The 17,918-nt window shown below is 36.2% G+C and overlaps 1 protein-coding gene across 1 annotated transcript; it reads right to left on the bottom strand.

The window, feature by feature from the left end:
• Positions 1–14,742: 14,742 nt before the first annotated feature.
• LOC122302671 (protein DETOXIFICATION 55-like) lies at positions 14,743–16,824 on the bottom strand. Its single transcript, XM_043114059.1, has 2 exons — positions 16,607–16,824; positions 14,743–16,499 (listed from the first exon to the last, which is right to left on the bottom strand). The coding sequence occupies exons 1-2, from the start codon at positions 16,766–16,768 to the stop codon at positions 15,069–15,071; spliced, it is 1,593 nt and encodes a 530-aa protein (XP_042969993.1). The 5' UTR covers positions 16,769–16,824; the 3' UTR covers positions 14,743–15,068.
• Positions 16,825–17,918: the final 1,094 nt, after the last annotated feature.

Below are 17,918 nucleotides of genomic sequence, written 5' to 3'. Positions count from 1 at the left end.
ACGATGATGATCAGCCAGGCCTCGGTTTTATGCCGGTGATTAATTATCTAGACAGCTAGCTAATTTCGTAAAATAATTTCTATATATCCTATCTTAATTAATCTAGCTGGTAAATTCCTACGTAAAAGTTTTATACCGTACACTTTTATTTAATTAAAATAAAAATTTTCAAAATGATATGTATTTAAATAAAAAATAAAAATAATAAATTACATATTAATTAAATAAAAATATATGGTATAAAATTTCTTGTAGTATCTATCAATCAGTTTAGCTGACCTACCTACCTAGACCATCAAGAGGTGAAAATTATAGAAATGCATGCATGATAATCTGGTCACGCACATTGGATGTATATAATAAATAAAGATCACAAAACTGTAGCTGCCATCGTGGTCAAATTAAAGTAGGAGCATGCATGCAAGTTTGGTGAGAAGACTGAAATCATGTACAGAGAATATGTGTTAATCTTGAAAATGCAAAACAGAAAGAGGTTGTCTTATTTTTTTCAGATTGGCTACACACAATTTTATTCAACACACTGAATTGTCACATGTAAGAAATAACTTCAACTCAATTGAGTTTTTCAACGGAAATTTTAATCGTTTGAAAAATTTTGTAGTTTTTTTTTCCCCGATGGCTACATAGACATACATATATATATATATATATATATATACACATACGTGTACTCTAATCAACTAATTATATATTCAAAGTCAAACCAAAATGACAAAAGACAGAAAAAAAATAACAAAAAAAAAAAAGAAGAAAGAAACTCATGATCCCCGAAGCTTGCTGAACCGATGGGTAATTGGATTCAAAGAAATTCGAAAAAAAAAAAAAAACAAAAATAAACCCCCGAAAACACCAAGTGATTCAAAGAAACGTAGAAGAAAACAGATCATGTTTGACAAAGGTGGTCGCAAGCTGTATGTTTTTAGTGGCGCAAGTTAATTAGTCCCAATATAAATAAACAATAAGATAGAGATAAAAAATAAAAAATAAAAAAGATAGACATGAGGAGGGTGATGAGAAGAAGGAACGACGCTAATGTGTCGTGGCGGTACAGAAAAAGTAGCCTGCTTTCGTTTTGGTTTTTCTGTGGGGGGTTGAACTTGGAGCAAGATGAGGTGTCGCAAGGTTTTTCTGTGGGGGTTCGACTTGGAGCAAGGTGAGGTGTCGCAACAATAGCTCTCGTTTTCTCTGCTTTTTTTGCCTTCTCTCTCTCTCTTCTCCCTGCAGTCCCTACTCTCAGAAACTACAAAATGCAGCGTGAGCAGTACAAAAGATTCTTTCTTTTTATATATAAAGCCGGCGCCATAGGGGACAGGTGGCGGCCCCTGCTACACGTCCCCCTGGAGTCTATCCCCATTTTAACTAATCATTATTACTCTTCTTCTTATGCTCTTAATCCCTTCCTAATAATCGTTATTAACTGGTTCGATAGAAGAGGAGTGATCGAGATCTGGGCCACGTGGACGGTCAGATTAATGGCTAGGGGTGTAGGGTGGGGCTGTACTGAGAAGAGTTGGAATTGAAGTTGACATGACGTGGGTAAGGATATGAGCAATACTAGGACCTCTGTTTGGCAGAAGATGGAGTTGGGGGCCCTAAAATTAATTTAGTAAAATAAGCAGTTCTTTTTGTTTATCAAAAAACTTTTAAAAGAGCGGACAAAGCGACCAAAAATGAAAATTAAATAGAAATGTTAGGCCAAAAACAGAAAAGGAAACAAAAGAGTCCTTTGTGTGATGGCTACTTGGCAGGAATTTTGTCTGTTACACTTGACCTTTGCACCTAAACAAGGACATCAAGATGGGGATTTGTGATACTTGCGTTGGGCAAAACAACGTACTTGAGATGTAGATTTGAGAATTTAATTTAATGCTAGTGTACTAAGTGTACCTACTTGACTGTTAAATCATTTTATTTTTTTTTTCAATTAACAACAATCTGGTCACTACATGTCTTCAAAATCACGTGAAACCGAATGAGAACGCATGCACCACGCGTCGATAATTTGACATGTAAACTATAATTCATAACAAGTTACTTGAAAATATAAAAATCAAATCGAGGAGGAAGGTACGTGGCTTGATCTAATTTTCGAGGTCTGGGTCGCAACCCAATCTCGGGGGTGGATTGCAAGTACCCAATGAAAAGGGTGGCTAACCCCTAATTTCCGGGGTGAGCTAGCGCCGAAGGCAACCCTTGGAGACGCTCACCTACGTGAAGGATGGTGTCCGATCGATGACATAAATTAAGTTCGAGATAGCTAAGGAGTCGAGGTTTGGTGTTGACTATGCGAATTAAGCATAATATATACGTTTTATATATATATATATATAGAGTAATGATATACATTATATCTTTATTTTATTTTTATCTTATTTTTATCATATTAAATAAGATGTGATATATTCATTATCATTAAATGATAAAAAATATATATTGAATGATTATTCAATAATAAAAAATATGTCATATCTTATTGAGTGAAATGAAAGTAAAATGACAGTATGATGTAAATTTTTTTTTATATAAATCTATGATCGAGATATTCACATGTCAGTTTTTCTGTTTGAATGCAAACAAGAACTTTTGAAATTACAGAAATTTTAAAATCAAATCCCTTGAAAAACTAATCCATTAATGTTAATTATCTAAACCAACCTATTATATATAATATGCATATGCATTTGCGCATGTGGTATTCAACATGCATGTATGCTTGATTGGGCCTGAAGATGGTCCCCCATGGCAGGCAACAGGCAAAACTTACATAGAAGCCTCCCAAGGCCAATATAAGTACGTACTTAAAAATTGCCGCATCATTGGTCACCATCAGCTTAGTTATTTTTGCCTACCAAAAGTGGAAACAAAAGTAACCAGGAAAAAACCGACAATGTTAATAATTCTCGATAGAAAAATTCAAAACAACAAAAACAAAACAAAAAACACATCATACATTTACATTACATTGCATATCTCAGACATTGATTCGATTCAGTGTTTTTTTGGATTCTATAATTTTGATGGACCACTGGGATTGATCCGACAACCTTCCATTGAGGTCATGAATGTATGCAGGCCTCCTTTGTCTTGGCTTATGTATTAAGGGTCTAGTACCATAATTTAGACGTCCTAGCTACAGTACGATCATAGTGGGGATTAGTGCATGCATGCCAGCACTTAAGTTATTTAGATTTAAATTGAACAGAGGCGATCCCACGTACTTCAGTACACATTTCTCTATATGTAATATGACATGATGAGCCTGCCATGGTAATAGGGCCTCTGATCGCATCTGACAGGGTAAGATCGGGCCGGGCCGGCATGTAATCGGATTGTTAGGCAATTTCTTTCTCCTAAACGTGCACAGTTGATTTCTTTGTTTATAAAAGTAAAAAGTACTGATGTGTTTCGTTGAACTAGGGCATGGCTGTTGGGTCCTTACTGAGCCCACCTTCTTTAGGTAATATTTTCTTCACTGATCATGTTCAGTAAGTTAACGGGCTTTCTGGATAACCGAAATAAATTACTCCCCATGAGCTGCCGAGTCTAACCTTAAGGGCCACTGTAAAGCCTCTCTTCTTGTCACTATACATCCTTTCTAATCTTAGATCTGGCCGGCCAATTCCCTACCAGTTGACGAGTAATATTTGGTATAATCTCTAACGGTAATACTATATACAGTCGTGGAATTACAAATACCATACAATCGCTTTAAAAAAGAGTAGGGTCCATCACACGAAACAGAAAGTAAAAAGGGACATGGACCCTCTGAACAAGCACACCATGACTTGCAGAAAGTATCATGCAGCATACAAGTTTATGAAATACAAGATACAACAGCAGAAAAGTATAAAGCACTGACATAGGGAAGTAAAGCAACAGAAAAGCATGTGAAGCATGTATTGACATCTGAACAGAAGGCACACAATTGCAAATAAAGTCATGAGCAGCAGTGTACTAGGTTGTCATGAAAAGCAATGTCTTGGATTACTTGTAAATCAGTAGAAAATAAAAAGTTAACTTTAGGACTCTTTCCCCTTGTCTTTCTGTTTTTTAGTAGTCTATATATATGTGTGTAATAGACCATTGTATTCAGTTAGTTAAGTTAATGAGAATCAGTTTTCTCCACATCAAGACTTTATTTCAAGTTCTTGTTTTTTACTTCTAACATGGTATCAGAGAAGGCTTGTCCTGCTATGTCTGCTTAAGTTCACAAACAGAAATTGCATTTTCTGAGCCATGACATCTTCTTCTTCTTCTTCTCCTATTTCTCTTGTTGAGGACCCAAACAGTCCATTCTTTCTACATCATAGTGACAATGCCAATACTGTTATTGTCTCACCTCCATTGAATGGTTCAAATTATATATCTTGGAGCATATCATTTCTGTTTTCCATTTCAATCAAAAATAAGATAGGCTTTCTAGATGGCTCAATTTAAGCTCCTGAGTTGTCAGACCCTTCATATGTGTCATGGCTGAGATGCAACAACATCTTGCTAGCTTGGATCCTAAATTCTGTTTCAAAAGAGATTGCTTCTAATGTATTCTTCATGACTTCAGCTAAACAGGTTTGGGACAAACTTAAGGAGAGATTTGCTCAACCTGATGAGGCTCGAATCTATCACCTCCAACACAAACTCAGTAGCATTGTTCAAGGGCATCTCTCTGTAAGTGACTACTTCACCCAACTTAATGCTATTTGGGAAGAGTTACATAGTTACAAACCACTTCCATGTTGCACTTGTGGAAAATGTATTTGTGATGCCTTAAAAACTGTTGGTGAAGTCCAACAAGGAGACTATGTCTTCAAATTTTTAATAGGATTAAATGACAGTTATGACTTTGTGAGGGGACAAATCATTTTACTAAGTCCCTTACCTTCACTAGACAAGACTTTTTCATTAATCTTACAAGAAGAAAGACAAAGGCAGGCAAGGAAGTCAGCTTTGCCTATCTCAGAGCCATCTGCCTTTTTAGCCTATCAAAATCTTCCAAAGAAAAAGGAAAAATCAGACTTGATCTGTCATCATTGTGGTAAGGTTGGACATACGAAGGATAAGTGTTATAAATTGGTAGGATTTCCACCAAACTTCAAGTTTACCAAAACTAAGTTTGGAAATAATCCTGCTGCATCATATTCTGCCAACCAAGTTACTGCACAGGTTGCCTCTTCACCTCAGGAATCACATGCTTCAAGTGCTTCTCAGCTGAATCTCTCTCAAGCACAAGCACAACATCTCATGGCTCTTGTCAATGCTCAATTTCCTCAGCTCAACTTGGGACAAATCAAGCCAATATTGCCTACTCCTGCTCCTGCTTCCACTGCTGTCAAACCAGACCCTCCTGAAAATAATTCCTCCATCACACCTTACTCGAACCTAGCAGGTAAATATCATTGCCTCTCCACTCTCTCATTGACTGCTGATCACTCTCAACATAAGCAGTCTGATATTTGTCACACACCATGGATCATGGACACAGGAGCCACTGATCACATAGTGTGCTCCACCTCCTTTTTTGACAAAACTCCTTCTTGTATTAAAGCCTTTGTACAGCTCCCAAATGGTACAAAGGCCCATGTCACACACATAGGCACTGTCAAACTTTCAGAATCACTAATTTTGACTGATGTCCTGTGTGTGTCCTCATTTGCTTTCAATCTTATCTCAGTCAGTAAGCTAACTCATAGGCTAGATACATGCCTATTTTTCTTAAGTGATCTGTGCTTTATTCAGGTCCTCTCTTCATGGATGATGATTGGACTTGCTAAGGTTCATGCTGGCCTATATTACTTGCTGCCTTGCTCCCATGACAGCAACATCAGTCTTCCTTCAAATCTCTCCAATCAAACTCGAGCCAATCATGCAGCTTCTCAACAAGTTTTTGATCTATGGCATTTTAGGTTAGGACACCTATCTTCTCAAAGAATGAATTTGATTCATTCTTATGAGCTTAATGTAAAATCCAAAGATCAATCTCATTGTAAAATCTGCCATTTGGCTAAGCAGAAACATCTTTCTTTTCCTTCAAGCACATCCACTAGTTCTTTGCCTTTTGACTTGATACATTGTGATATATGGGGGCCATATTCTCAAGCCTCTCTTCAGGGTTTTCATTACTTTTTAACCATTGTAGATGATTATTCAAGAGTAACTTGGGTTTTCTTAATGAAACTAAAATCAAATACAAGATCTATTTTGCAGTCATTTTTTCAACTCATCCACACTCAATTCAATAAGAAAGTTAAAAAGATCAGGACTGACAATGGTCTTGAATTTGAAATGGTCAATTTCTATAAAGACCATGGCATTATCCACCAAAAATCTTGTGTTTATACCCCTCAACAAAATGGTGTTGTTGAGAGGAAATACCAACACCTCTTAAATGTGGCTCGTGCCCTTCTGTTTCAAGCTGCACTACCCACTCAATTTTGGGGAGATGCAGTTCTCACAGCTGCATATATTGTTAACAGGATCCTCTTCTCTCCAATAAATCCCCTTATGAAATGCTCTTTTCATCACCACCATCATATACTCACCTTCGAGTGTTTGGATGCTTGAGTTATGCTAGCACCACCAAACAACACAGAACAAAATTTGAACCACGAGCCAGACCATGTGTCTTTCTAGGATACCTTGCCAATGTCAAGGGTTATAAGTTCTATGACATAGAAACTCATTCCACCTTCATCTTTAGGAATGTAGTCTTTCATGAATCAGTTTTTCCCTTTCAATCTCCCATTCACTCTCCTAATTCCTCTAAGGAAAACCACTTTGCCTTTCCTCACAATCTTGTACTCCCACCAGCAATGCCAGACAATTCTTTTTCATCTTCTGGTATGTCACAGGGTGAACTACTAAATGACTACCTTTCAAGCACCCCTTTGACACAATCTGAAACCCCTTCTGAACCCTCCTTCCCTAATACCTCCCTTGACTCCACCCCTCTTCCAACCCAATCCATTGAGTTACAAACCATCCCCCCCCCCTTCGAAGGTCCACCAGAGAAAAACACCAACCTGCCTACTTCCAACAATACCACTGTCAGGCAGCAACTTCCTCCACTCTTCACCCACTCCATCATCACTTGACCTACAAACACCTCTCACCATCCCATCACTCTTTTTCTGCTTCCCTCTCACTCTCTTCTGAACCATCCTCCTATCATGAAGCTGTCCAGTTTAAGCATTGGCAAGATGCCATAAGAACTGAACTTAGTGCCTTGGAAGAGAACAATACTTGGACTGTCACAACTCTTCCACCCAACAAGATTGCAATTGGTTGTAGGTATGTATTCAAAATCAAGCTTCATTCAGATGGCTTTCTTGAAAGACTCAAAGCAAGACTTGTAGCCAAGGGATACACTCAAAGAGAAGGCTTTGACTTCTAAGAAACCTTCAGCCCAGTGGCCAAACTCACCACAGTCCGTGTCTTCCTTACCTTGGCATCCATTCAAAACTGGTTTTTATCTCAAATGGATGTCCATAATGCCTTTTTACATGGGGATCTCGATGAGAAAATTTACATGGAATTACCACCTGGTTACAACATTCACAAAGAGCAGCTTGGGGGGGAGAAATTGGTATGAAAGCTGAATAAATCCATTTATGGCCTTAAACAAGTATCAAGGCAATGGTTTTCAAAATTCTCTAATTCAATCATAGCCATTGGTTTCCAACAATCCAAGTCTAATTACTCTTTATTCACTAAAGAAAGTCAAACAGGAACTTTCACAGCACTCCTAGTATATGTGGATGACATCATCATAGGAGGCAATTCTCAAGAGGAAATCGATCTACTCAAAGCATATTTTCATAGCAATTTCAAAATCAAGGAACTTGGACCCCGTAAGTATTTTCTAGGACTAGAAGTTGCAAGGTCATCAGCTGGAATAAACATTTGTCAAAGAAAATATACCCTCAAAATCTTGGAAGATTCAGGGCTTCTTGGCACCAAACCTGTTTCCACACCCATTAAGCTGAATCATAAACTAGTTCATACCACAAATGAAATCCTACAGGACCCTACAGCCTACAGAAGACTCATTGGAAGACTCATTTACCTAATCATTACTAAGCCAGACATTACATATGCTGTAAATGTTTTGAGTCAGTTTATGGACAAACCTTCACAAGCTCACCTACACTCAGCTTATAGAATCCTCAGGTATCTCAAGGGCTCTATAGGTCAAGGCATTTTCCTATCATCAAAGTCATCTCCACACTTAAAAGCCTACAGTGATTCTGATTGGGCTGCTTGTCTTGAAACTAGGAGATCGGTTACAGGTTTTTGCATATTTGTTGGGGACTCATTGGTAAGCTGGAAATCAAAGAAACAAATGACTGTTTCTAGGTCCTCAGCAGAAGCAGAATATAGAGCATTGGCCTCTACAAGCTGCGAGATTGTTTGGCTCCTTGGTCTATTAAAAGAATTCAGCATTGATCATGCACAACTTGCTCTCTTGTTCTGTGATAACCAGGCAGCCATTCACATCACCAAGAATCCCATCTTCCATAAGAGAACCAAACATATAGAGTTAGATTGCCACTTTGTTAGGGAAAAGGTCTTGGCTGGAATCATAACACCTATCCACATTGCATCAAAGTTTTAACTGGCAGATATTTTCACTAAGGCTTTGACAGTTTCTGTTTTTCAATTCTTACTATCTAAGATGGGCATACTCAACATCTATGCCCATCTTGAGGGGGAGTCACACGAAACAGAAAGTAAAAAGGGACATGGACCCTCTGAACAAGCACACCATGACTTGCAGAAAGTATCATGCAGCATACAAGTTTCTGAAATACAAGATACAACAGCAGAAAAGTATAAAGCACCGACACAGGGAAGTAAAGCAACAGAAAAGCATGTGAAGCATGTATTGACATCTGAACAGAAGGCACACAATTGCAGATAAAGTCATGAGCAGCAGTGTACTAGGTTGTCATGAAAAGCAATGTCTTGGATTACTTGTAAATCAGTAGAAAATAAAAAGTTAACTTTAGGACTCTTTCCCCGTGTCTTTCTGTTTTTCTATAGTCTATATATATGTGTGTAATAGACCATTGTATTCAGTTAGTTAAGTTAATGAGAATCAGTTTTCTCCACATCAAGACTTTATTTCGAGTTCTTGTTTTTTACTTCTAACAGTCCACGATTAAAAAGTTAATTTTTTTTTCATGTAGGTCCTATATTAATTCATTTTTTCCAAAGCGACTGCACGCCGCTTGCACAACCACGACTGCAAATATCATTTCTTAATCTCTAAATAGATAAATTCTGTGCAATTTTATAAAAAGAAATGGATATCACTAAAACAAATAGTTTTGTTTTACACCTTTTAAGGTGAGCTCCATTTTTTTAACAAAGACTTATGTATTTAGGTTTGTACAAATCATTTTATCGGGTTAATTGACACTTATGCTTTCACTACTTAATACAAAAAGAAAAAAAAGAAGTCATAAAATCATTTGAAATGGAAGTGGCCATCGTGAGCCACCACCTTGCGGTGGCCGCCACTTGGCTGCATGCTTATAAGTAGGATAATACTAGATACAATTATAAATTATATAAGTATCGTGCACTACTTTTAAAAAAGGGTGATCCATTAGAAAAAAAAAAAAAACTAATTTTTCAACTTGGATCCTATATTTGCTCATTTAAAAAAAAAAAAAAAGTGCAGTGTTTGCACATTCTATGACAGGAAATATCATTTTTCTTATAAGTGGTCTAGCTCACTAAAAAAGAAATAACTTGGTTAGTAAAGTGATTTCAGGAAATCACATGAATTATTTTTGTATTTAACCGACCTATTCTGGCACAGAATCTTAAAAACAATAGCTTCCAAATTTGGAAAATTTGTTGGATTAGTGATATCATGTCTAATTTCTATACTTTAATCGTCACTTTCGGTTGCATCTTTTTTTTTGGGTAACTTACAGCTTTCAGTTGCTTTAATTAGCTTAGGCGCACAACATGGATGAAGAGTTCCTAGCTATAATTTACCTTTTAAAATATATTTTACAATTAGAAGCTGATGATATGAGATATATAAAATGTGTATCTCATAATATTAAATAATATTATACCCGTAAATTGTGTGAACCTTAGCGTTAAATATGGTGGGTAAAATATCAAAGAAATCCAAAGAGAGGAAGAGTCTTGGTCAGAAGCAGGACTATTAATTATCAGTGATATCAAAGTGCTGTTACAGTCATATGTTCATTGGTCTTTTCAACATGTAAACAGGAATTGTAACACATTTGCACATACACTAGCTAGAGATGCTATTTCTCTTTCCGATTCAGAAGTCATTGTAGACATGGAGGAAGCTATATAGCTTCTCCATGTATTTTCCATTTGTTATGAGTTGGTTATTTGAATCAAGAAAATCTTTCCTTTAGAAAATAAAAAATGCATGATGTGAAATATTATGAGCAAGAGAAATGAAAGTAGACCGCATCTAGCTACGTGTTAGACCATAAATCTTATCCAATTTAAATAGTCATTTTAATTAAATTAATTATTATTTTTTATTTTGAATTTAATGTCATACATGCATATTCAACGTTTTTACTAACATAAACTAAAGTGTGTTTGCTTAATGCACTTCATTGGCAGTCAATTATCGTCTTGGTTGGGATCTACTATAAATCTTCTTAAACTTTTCTCTTGAAGTTGAAAATGGCATTTTCCATTACTTTAGAAGAGGTTAATAGATAGAATTTCAACAGAGCACACGTGTCTTGCACGTTGAGTCTACCTAGAGTCGTGTATGTGTATATATATATATATATATATTATATACATACATATATATGTAAGGGTTGCCCTAAAACTAAAAATTAATCCGACAGAAGGAACGTGGAAGCTATAATAGATGGGATCCATTAATGGATATTGCATTAGCTTCACATGTGCAATAATATTAATATAAAACTTCTCTAGTTAGGTGTAGAAAAATATAAATAATCTTGAAAATTTCTCTTCAAGCCATTTCAATAATTTGGGATGCATGAGATCATCAGTAGTACTGATGTTTCTCGGTCTTAAAAGTAAAATTGTCGATGAAGTTCATGATATCATGTTTTTGGAGCATCGATGCATGAGGTCCTATTCCTTTGATCTGTTTCTTTTTCTTCTCTTAATTTTGGTACAAGGCTTTTGCTTTCTTTTGACGTGAGACTACTGCAATATTATATTATTCTATTGTACGTGAAGGTCCTATAGGCCGGCTCTAGTGAGATTATAGGATTTTTTTTTTTTTCTCATTTTCTTAAATAACTTGATAAGAACCATCGAGGCCAATGGAACTGCATTTTCTTCCCATTTGAAACACTTTCTAAAGTATAAGGAAAATAATATTGATGTGAGGATTTGCATGGACTCTTAAATTTTTTATTTTTAAATTTGAGAATTGATTGATATATTAAGTATAAAATGGAAAAAAGATTATTGTTAATTGAGTAACATTGAATGCGTAATAAATATTATATTTAAAACTTTTAAATGCCGACAAGCACGTGATGGTCAAAATAAGAAAGAGCCTCGTAAAATATGAAATCTTTTTTAGAATATTTTTGTTATATATAAATAAAGTTATATATTAATATTAATTTTTTTATATTTAAAATTAAAATTAATATTAATTTTAATATAATTTATTTTTTAATTAATTATATTAGATTAATATATATGTATTAATACATAATTATATTTATAAATAAATTTTTCTTTTTTAGAAAGTTGAAACACTTGCACCATCAAGACAAAATACAGCATCTTAAAGTGGGACCACATATAGAAATTCTGCATTTCTACGAAATCGATCTTTTGAAAACATATCCAATCAAATTTCTAATTAGCATGATTATTAGCTAGGGCTAGCTAGCTAGCCTCCCCGCCCGCCTATTATATAATATATATATATATATTTATATAATATAATATGAGTGATGCCTGGACCCGTCCAGTCAATTGATTATTGGATGTTTTGTAAATTTTGTTTTTTAATTTTTTTATTCATATTTTTTAACACTTTAAATATTTTTAAAAAATATTAAAAAAGGATTAATACACTTCTTTAATTAGTAAATAAAAAAATTTTTAAAAAATATGATTAAAAAAATTAAATAGCATAATAACATTATTCATATATATCCATCATGCATAATTATTAGCTAGCCTGATGATCGATGTTTAGTCATAAATCTACCTACCTACCTACCTAATTGACCGTAGAAAGTCCCTAATCCTCAGATTTACGAGGACCGTCCTATATATATCTCATATCAGTGTTCTCTTCATTGAAGGATTCTGTGGTCTAAAATTGATTTGGTCCCCAGCTAGCTAGTTTAATCATGAAGTTGATATTTACTTGATTTGTACTTTGACTTTCAAAGTAGATAAGACTTGACTTTCTGATCATGTGGTTTTTTAGATGTTACTTATACATTATCCCATGTATATTAATTGTCTCTATATATATATATATATATAAACTCGCCGGAGATCATCTATGGATAATACGCCGATCATCTGGTGCGTCTATAGATCATTGCTATCAAGGATATACAGTTATGATCGGCGTATTATCCATAGATGATCTCCGGCGAGTTTATATATATATATATACACAAAAATACAGATCTTTTTTTATGGTCCTCTATGCCGAGATATATCATAAAAGTTAATAACTTTACAGTGTTTTTAATCTCCGTTAATGCTTTTTTAAACTCTTCCTATCAGATTCTTAATAATACATACAGGCTAGCTAGGCTTCTTTTTCAACACATATTGGACTATTTATTTAAAGAAAAAAGTAAAATTTAACTTGAATAATATCGATCAACTAGAAATTAAGAAGTTTTAATATAGAAAAATTCCACTCATCGTTATAATATCACACATGATTTTTTTCCTTATCAAATATGTGGTATATAGATAATGAATAAAAAAATTTAATTAATTTAGTTGAAAAAATGAAAACTTTGGTATATGATGTCTGATATGTGAAAAGATAAGTAGCAAAGTTCATAATTATATATTATTATATATATGCTAAAACGGTTCAACATTTTTTGGTGAAATAATATCCTTAAAGAGTATTGTTATTGGATCATCTTAAACTTATCGTTTAGATGACTCTCTTGACATGATACCGCTTAGTTTACTAAAAAAAAAAATACAAAAAAGAAAAATATTCAAACCAAAAGGCGCGATGTTCAAAAATATAAAAAGATGAAGAGTGAGCTTTTGGATTCTCTTTATCCTTTCTATATTTGTATTTTTAATTTTTTTAACAAATCAAAAAGAGTACTATCTGAACGATAAATTTCATATCACCAAATAGTATTATTCGTGCTTAAAATAACAAATTGGAGGGACTCAATTACAATATATATTAAAAAGAGACCTGCAACTAGCAATCAATTAGATACAAATGTAACTATTTTTTCCCTCTACATGAGAGTCTTGATCTCTGCATGGCCTGGTCAGAACCCTCCTTTGGAATATTACATCCAGGCAAGATCAAAGGAGGTGTGTTTTGGCACCTCTCTCCTCCTCTCCCTCTCTTAGCTAGCCCCTTATGATCTATAGGAATATATTAGAACCATTTTTTCTAGTTATTATTATTTTTTCACGGTCTCTTGAGCATATAGAGAGAAGACAAAGGCCGATGTACCGCTTTTGGTGTATTTCTGAGCTGTACGCACTTCACTATTGAAATCAAAAGCCTCCAATCTAAAGGTCAAGATGAGCAGTAGTGTCAGAATAGGATAAGCGAGTGAGCTTCATGCGCAAGCCAAGCCACGTATGAATCTCACTTGTCGTCGCATCCATGTAGTTCCAAATTTCCAATGCCGACAAACATCACACTGCCCCATTTTTCAACTCAAAACTCTTTTTAAATTTGGCCACCACTGTTCCTTCACCGATGAGTATAACATACTAGTCTCCAGTGTTTAATTGGTCCAAATTTATCGCTCTTCCAACTTTGCTGTTTTTCTTCGAGAATATATGTATATATATATATAGCTCGCTTACTTTTTTTTTTTTTTCCCTCAGTGAATAGCCAGGGCATTCATCATAATTATCGTATTGAATTTTGATTATATATATCATGTACGTGGTGCAGCAAATTCACATTGGCCATCTTTATTATCCCAACAGATCGTATCAATCGATTGCAGATAATATGCGTACGTACGACTTTCACTCACATGCATTCTCGTGTGTAGATAAGATCATACTCAAGGGTAAAACATGATATGCGTCTTACGACGTTAGGAAGTTAGTTATCCATATTGTCATGATCTAATTAATTGATCTGCCTATGGATCACACATGGTATGTTATGCGGTACGTGTCACCACATGCGTCCGTACGTTTAATGTTTTTGCACATGATGATCGATCATGACCCTACGTACGTACGTATACGCATGTGCATATGATTTCTGATCTGTATCACATGAGGTCCGGTTTGGCATTAAATATTAATTGCTCTTAGGATGTGTTATATAGACAAGAAGACGTTGTTTGTTTTACCCATCCAGCTTCCAAATTATAATTATAATTGATTTGTCTTTTGCTGACGGGGGCTATATTGTTATCATGCAAAGGAGTGGGAAGAAAAGACTGTTACATTTGCTTAGTGGAGAATGAGTCAACCTAGCTAGCTAGATATATAGCTAATGCTCAGGATCGGTCGTACTGTACGCAGTTGCAGGAAAAAGAGGCTACAACTATATTTTGCGATATTACAAAAGGAGATGATCCAAACGAGAATCGTCATTTTACAATCAAACTTTAATTGTTGGCTACTACTAATTAATGATCATGCATGTAGTTTGGTAAGAGAGAGGTTACTAGAAGCAAATTAAGGAAACACGTACATTTGATACTAGTGTGACTTGATGGAATTAATAAAGTGTAGTTGGAATTTGTTCCTGTTAATTCGAATGGTGTCGTCTGTGATGATCATCCCTCAACAAAAGTACGTAAGTACGTACTCTGTCTTGATCACCTTTTCAAAATCGATCATTGTCTTTAACGAAACCCAATTAGATCTTCTTCACACTTTACTACTGCTGGTTGGTCGCTCTTTCCCACCAAGTTTTTGGCTTTCAAGGATTCTCTCTCCCAATCTGTGTTGTATACCACTGCTAAGATGGAGACCGCACATGCAATTTGAGCTGCTAAAAGCCCATAACAAAGACCCACAAACCCTAGCTTCCAAACAAAGGCTAAAACTATGGCCAGTGGTGCACCCACCAAGTAGAAGGCATAAAAGTTTATCCCGGCCCCGATTCCTGGCCTCGCACTTCCTCTCAGAATGCCACAACTTGTGGTTTGTGGACAATTTGCTAACTCACACAGTCCAATTATCGGTAGAACAGTCACAGTTAGCTCTAGAACCTCACTGTCCTTTGTGAACACTCCTCCCCATGCTTCTTTCCCTAGAGTGGTCCAAGATAAACCCACTAAAGAACTCAGAAGGGCCAGCCCTATGGCCACCATTGTTGCCAAACGGGCCCTTTCTGGCCGGCTTGCTCCAAGCTCGTTGCCTACGCGGGTCGAGACCGATGCGCTGAGTGCTGATGGTATTGCGTACATGAGAGAGGTGGTTTGTATTACTATGGCTGATGTTGAAAGTGTCACCCGAGGATTATGAAGATAACCAGCTAAAATTGTCATGAACTCGTACCACCACCACTCTAAACAAACAGCTAGACAGCTTGGTATTGCAAATCGAAGCAGCATTCCCCATTCCTTAGCTGGAGAAGAAGAAAGTGGCAAAGGATCCTTCGAGAGCTGCACATACAAAGGCTCCTGATCAGGGGTAGTACTGCGAGTACTGTAGGCCATGTAGCACACTAGGAAGAAGAGGATGCTGAAGTTGGTTACGAAAGTGGAAACTGCTATTCCTTTTACCCCTAGACGAAGAGTGAAGGTCAAGAAGATGGTGATGGGAATGTGCAGAATAAGTCCTAACAAGTTGCACCACATCAAAGGCCACGTTGTTCCTTTACTACGGAGATAGATACGAAGAGGTTGAAGAAGGCTATTGGCAATGAGATCCGGGACAGAAAAGCGGCAATACAGGCTTGCAACTCGTGTTATGTCTGGGTTTTGGTGGAGGCTAAGCATGAGGGGTTCGAGGTTGACCCATAGTAGTCCGATGGAGAATGAAACAAGAAGTAACATCAAAATTGTTCTTTGTAAAGTCACAGAAAGAATGGAGAAGTTTCGTGAACCAAAGGCCTGGCTACAAAGGGGCTCCATGCCCATTGCCAGCCCTGACAGCACCGAGTAGCCAGTGATGTTGGTGAAACCAATGGCTAAAGCTCCGCCTGCTAGCTCGAGGCTTCCCAGCCTTCCCATGCACATGACTAAGATCATGTTTTTGAGATAGCCGACAATACTCACGGCTGCTAGGGGGAAGCCTATACCTGCCATTCTCTTGAGCTCCTCCAGCACCTGATGAAGATAAAATCACATAACAGAAATGCAGAAAATTGTGTCGAGGAGAGATATTGTATATTAAATTGATTACAACATTTTGTAGGAATCGTAAAGATTTGTACCTCTGGCATTGTCGGGTACTTTTCGGGTGTCTCCGCTGCAACCATCTTTGTTTCTTTTGGCCTAGTCTTGTGTTTTAAGTGTCTGAGCAATATGGAGATATATATGTAGAGGTCAGGTTTTTTGGATGGTGGGATCTGATCCTTTTGCTTACAACACAGCATACACGCACAAGCACAAACATGCACGCAGAGAGAGAGAGAGAGAGAGCAAAGTGAGTGTTAGAAACGAGTGAGAGGATTTATATAAGGGCCGGCTGGAGGTGGATTAGGGGTTTCACTTTTTATATACGACAAATTAATGCTGCTTGCATATATATATATATATATATATATCTACATGGTATAGCATTGTTCCTTTTATAAAGCTCAAAGCACAGTAGTTGGAGTGGTACTGACGTGACTCAAATAAAATGGAAAGAATGTACAGTGATAGGAAAAATGCCCATCAATCATCTTGTTATAGCTTGAACAGTCGTATTGTGATACTGTAGATAGCGGGCCGCATGCCACACAGTACATGCCTACTCGATCGGATCATTTTTTTTTTTTTGTCATTTTCTAAAACAAATGAAACACATCCACATCCTCTTTGGAAAAATCATATACATGCATTAGATTACATAATCTTCTTCACGTGATCAGGATATCAATTAATGTATTGTCACCGATCGAATTATATTGCATGGGTACTGACCTAGTATCTATACGTTCATTTCTTTTGTAATACTACAGGCCGGTTATTGTTGCTGATGATCTATTGCATGTTCGTCTCGTCTTTCATTTAAGTTATATGAAAAGTTTCCCCGGCCGGAAGTTCATGATCAGCACTTCCGTTTACCCCCTCACAAAAATGGGCTAGTGCTATTAATATTAGATTACAGAATTATCTTCTGTATCACGTACGTACGCATCATTTATATAACTCCAACGTCCAATATTATTTTCCAACAAAGTACTGCATGGTTAGCATTTCATCGAATCAGCTTTATCACTAAGATTTTTACACCAGCATTTATATTCGCGAGAGTTTTCTCACTTTCTACATTATTGATACTGCTTCTAACATGTGGTTCGATTTATAATCTGGATGCTGTGGGCATGCATGCATGAGCTGGGGTTCATGAGTATGCCTGCTGCACGGCCTGTAGTACTATATTTACCATATTTTGCCTCATGTTACAAGCAGTGGTAATTGTTGAAAATTATAGAGCTCCTTTACATGCATAAACCCGCACTGATCATACTCTATATTTTCTCTGACTCGATCGTACTAATTATAAAAAAAAAGCCTACGACTTGTATAACTTACAGA

Source organism: Carya illinoinensis, chromosome 1, assembly GCF_018687715.1.
Source record: "Carya illinoinensis cultivar Pawnee chromosome 1, C.illinoinensisPawnee_v1, whole genome shotgun sequence".
NCBI classification, from domain to species: domain Eukaryota; kingdom Viridiplantae; phylum Streptophyta; class Magnoliopsida; order Fagales; family Juglandaceae; genus Carya; species Carya illinoinensis.
Note: the sequence above shows the minus strand (reverse complement) of the source record. Positions and strands in the feature narration are given on the sequence as shown.

Bases quoted from the DNA above. Each gene is read 5' to 3' on its own strand.
- LOC122302671 (XM_043114059.1), bottom strand. From the start codon at position 16,768: ATGCTGTGTTGTAAGCAAAAGGATCAGATCCCACCATCCAAAAAACCT. The intron at 16,500-16,606 runs GTACAAATCTTT...TATCTTCATCAG, and splicing joins AGTACCCGACAATGCCAGAG to GTGCTGGAGGAGCTCAAGAG.